Genomic DNA, 3,775 nt, shown 5'->3' with positions numbered 1-3,775 from the left:
TATACTTGTCTTTTTTCTTAGAGACTATTGCTAGAGATAGGGAGGAAATCTACTCTTTCTTAAAACGTGAAAGTCTCAAAGGAAATTATATTCCAATAGATCTAAAAAAATAAATATTTGATATTGTTGGTCCTTTCACATAAAACATTAAGTATACATTTTATCATGCTCTACAGTAAATGTCATGTTGTGTAAGAAACAATTAATATGACTAGAACTTCATGACAGCTGAGGCTGGTTACAGAAACAGTTCTACCACGAACTAATTGATTTCTTGCAATAGCATCAATATGTTGACCAATTGAATGAGGGGGATAAATGCTGAAGAAGTATTTTATTTTCCTATGAGGAAAATTAAGAAGTATGATCAGTCTTCCTAGATTTAAAGATATGGCTGCTTAGTTTCCTCATTGAATACTTGACATCTTTATTCCTAAGTGTATAGATCACTGGATTCAAGAGGGGAGTGAATATGGTATAAAACACTGAGAGTACTTTGTCTATTGGGAAATCTGTGAAAGGCCACACATAGATGAAAATGCATGGGCCAAAGAAAAGGGTCACAACAGTAAAGTGGGCACTGCACGTGGAGAGGGCTTTGGAGGATCCAGCAGAGGAATGCTGCCGAACGGTGACCAGGATGATAGTGTAGGAGATCACCAAGACGATGAAGCACACCAGGGCAATCATGCCACTGGTTGAGATCATGAACACCCCCAGAATATATGTGTCGACACAAGCGAGTTTAATCCCCAAAGGGAGGTCACAAAAGAAACTGTCTACTTCATTGGGTCCACAGAAGGGCAGATTCACTGTAAATGTTAACTGACTCAGAGCATGGAAGATGCCGACAATCCAGGAAAGTATCACAAGCCCAACACACATTCTCTGGCTCATGATTGTTAGGTAACGTAGAGGCTTACAGATAGCCACATACCTATCAAAGGACATGGAGATCAGCAGTACAATCTCAGCACCCCCTAAGAGATGCAGGAAGAATATCTGGGTCATGCAGCCTTCAAAAGTGATGGCTTTGTGTTCACTAAGGAAGTCTGTAATCATTCTGGGGGTGGCAAATGAGGCCAGGGACATGTCAATGAAGGAGAGATTGCCCAGCAGAAAGTACATGGGGGAATGAAGGTGTGGCTCTGATGCGATGGTGACCACAATAAGAAGGTTCCCCAGCACAGTGGCTGCATAGACTATGGAGAAAAGCAGGAAGTAGAAAATCTGGAGTTCGAAAGAACTGGACAGACCCCGTAGTATGAATTCGGTTACCACAGACTGATTGCTCCAGGCCATTTGCTCTGATTTCTGGAAGGATCTAGCATTTCTATTTGGGAGGAGAACTAGGAAAAAATACAGCAATCAAACTCAAAGTGGGATTTTTGCATGGACTAATTTAGTGGAGCCACCATCAGATAGTTCCCTATTGTCTCTTTTCCGGACTCACAGTGGCTAAATATTTTTCCCAATGGCCTTTTTAGGTATTTCAAATGATTCAATTAAATATCTTTTTTTATGACTTAGCATTTGTTTACAAGTAAAATACAATATTCATAAATAAATAAAAATTAACGGTTTCAAATATTTACTCCTCAGTTTGTGAAATAGTTTTTAAACTTCACAGCTTGCTGACAGCAGGCTTTGTAAGAAAGTGAGTGAAAACCTTTTTCAAACATCATGAAGGGTGAAAGATGGGTGAGGAATATTTGAGGATCAAAGCTTATTATTAGTGGGAACACAATAGTGGGAAGGGTGTGGGCACTGGTCTCTTGCAGTGGCTAAGAAAAGGAATCAAACAGGGGAGGAAAATGACTACAGAGATACATCATCTGTTTCAATTTTCTGATGGAGATTGTCTAGAATAAAAGTGAAATGGCGGCGCGGTGGCTCATACTCGTAATCCCAGCACTTTGGGAGGCCGAGGCATGCAGATTACGAGTCAGTAGTTCGAGACAAGCCTGACCAAACATGGTGAAACCCCATCTCTACTAAAAGTACAAAAATTAGCCGGGTATGGTGGCATGCACCTGTAATCCCAGCTACTCAGGAGGCTGAGGCAGGAGAATCGCTTGAACCCGGAGGCAGAGGTTGCAGTGAGCTGAGATCGTGCCACCGCACTCCAGCCTGGGGCGACAGAGTGAGACTCCGCCTCAAAAAAAAAAAAAAAGTGAAATCACCTCTAATTATTTGTTTTTTATTTTAGTTATACAGATATTATGAATGACGCTTGATGTATGTACCAATGCCATACATTTTCAGAGGCTAATGAACATGTTCTGGTTAAAGGCTGAAGTACTCATACATTTCTAAGTATATTTTAAATAGAAAGACTGTTAATACATGCTGCCAGAAGCCAGGCATTTTTAAATGCTAGAAATTATTGATTTCACAGAAGCTGTTTGAAACAAGAACATCTTCCTGTTTCCAGAGTTTACATGGAGCAACTGTTGAGACAGTTTACATCAGACAGAAGATAGTAATGAATTAGAAGTTATGTAATATAATGCACCTCAAAAGTTGTAACTTGGCTGATAAGGAAATCTCTGTCTCACTGAGATCTGAGTTTTACAAAGTGCACTGAAAGCCAATTGAAATGATGTTGTACTCAAAAATTCATGACAAAACCTTTTCATCTTTCTACTAATCAAGCATTTGTTTTTCTTTTCTTCTCAAACCTCTGTGTAACTAGATATTCTAAACAAATTGTTCTAAGACCAAACTCAATTTATTCATTCAACTACCTACTGTTCCTTGGCTTTCTATTAAAAATTGTGTGGCCTTGAAAACAAACAAAAACCTTCACATTGTTCTTCTAGCTTTACCCATCCAGAAACTTTAATTTCTTTTGCACTCACCTACCTGATATTTAAATAGAAGTCTCTAGCACACTCTCATTTAAATTGGGTGTACCAGAAATAACAGTGACCTGAAAGCAGAAAATGGGATTGAATCTTGTCCTAGAGTGTGGGATCGAGTAATTTATGAGTCAACCGATGTTTCAAGTCTTCAATGTAAAATAGGGGCGTTATCTAGATATTTTAAGATCCTTTCACAATGTAATATAACACTCAACCAACTCCTGAAGCAAGGACAACTGCTCACAGTGAAGTTAGGTGACGCTTGCCTAATTTCTGGGGAAAGGAGGCTCACAGTCCTTGAGACCTTTGTCATTTATGACGCTGTATTGATATGAAATAATTTTGTGAATTACATGGCAAGAAATAAGACCAGCTGCTGCTTGGGGAATAAAGAGATTTTCAGTTGCAAGGGAGTTATTAAAACTTTCAAGTTGGTTTGGCCATATTTAAAGGTGAATTACAGAATGCATGATTGCTCGTAAATGTTTCATGTACAGGGCATGGATGTGATTGGCTGGGAAAATATAAAGAATAACGCGTATCTTGGACCAAAGCAAAGACAAGACAAATAGTATCTATTATTTGACTTGTGAGACTACAAGTGTTATCTCTCAGTTCCTCCATTAATTAATGAGTATAAGGCCTGTGTATCCCCATTTGGAAAAAAACTGATACAGAAAATAATAAAATGAATGTTCAAGAATTTAAATTTTGTACTATTCACTTGAGTCATTATGGAGTAATGGAAGAAAAAGTGAAAAGTGAAAAAATTCTGGTTTATAAATTCTAACTATATAAAGGACATGAAGTAATCATCAAAATGTTAATATCTCCTAAAAATCAGAATAACAATCAATAAAATTTAAATGCCACCCATACTTAAATATTTCTCTATTAACAAGAAAGTTTTG

General features: G+C 37.9%; 1 protein-coding gene across 1 annotated transcript; it reads right to left on the bottom strand.

Annotated features, from left to right (window-relative positions):
* Positions 1-354: 354 nt before the first annotated feature.
* LOC115833970 (olfactory receptor 4K3-like) lies at positions 355-1,302 on the bottom strand. Its single transcript, XM_030808774.1, has one exon. It carries the CDS (start codon positions 1,300-1,302, stop codon positions 355-357), a length of 948 nt encoding a protein of 315 aa, XP_030664634.1.
* Between the last annotated feature and the right edge of the window lie 2,473 nt (positions 1,303-3,775).

Source organism: Nomascus leucogenys, unplaced genomic scaffold (genome assembly GCF_006542625.1).
Source record: "Nomascus leucogenys isolate Asia unplaced genomic scaffold, Asia_NLE_v1 001487F_34563_qpd_obj, whole genome shotgun sequence".
Lineage (NCBI taxonomy): Eukaryota > Metazoa > Chordata > Mammalia > Primates > Hylobatidae > Nomascus > Nomascus leucogenys.
The sequence above is the reverse complement of the archived record's forward strand: the minus strand, read 5'-3'. Positions and strand labels throughout refer to the sequence as shown.

Coding starts and splice junctions, on each gene's coding strand:
- LOC115833970 (XM_030808774.1), bottom strand. CDS start 1,302: ATGGCCTGGAGCAATCAGTCTGTGGTAACCGAATTCATACTACGGGGT.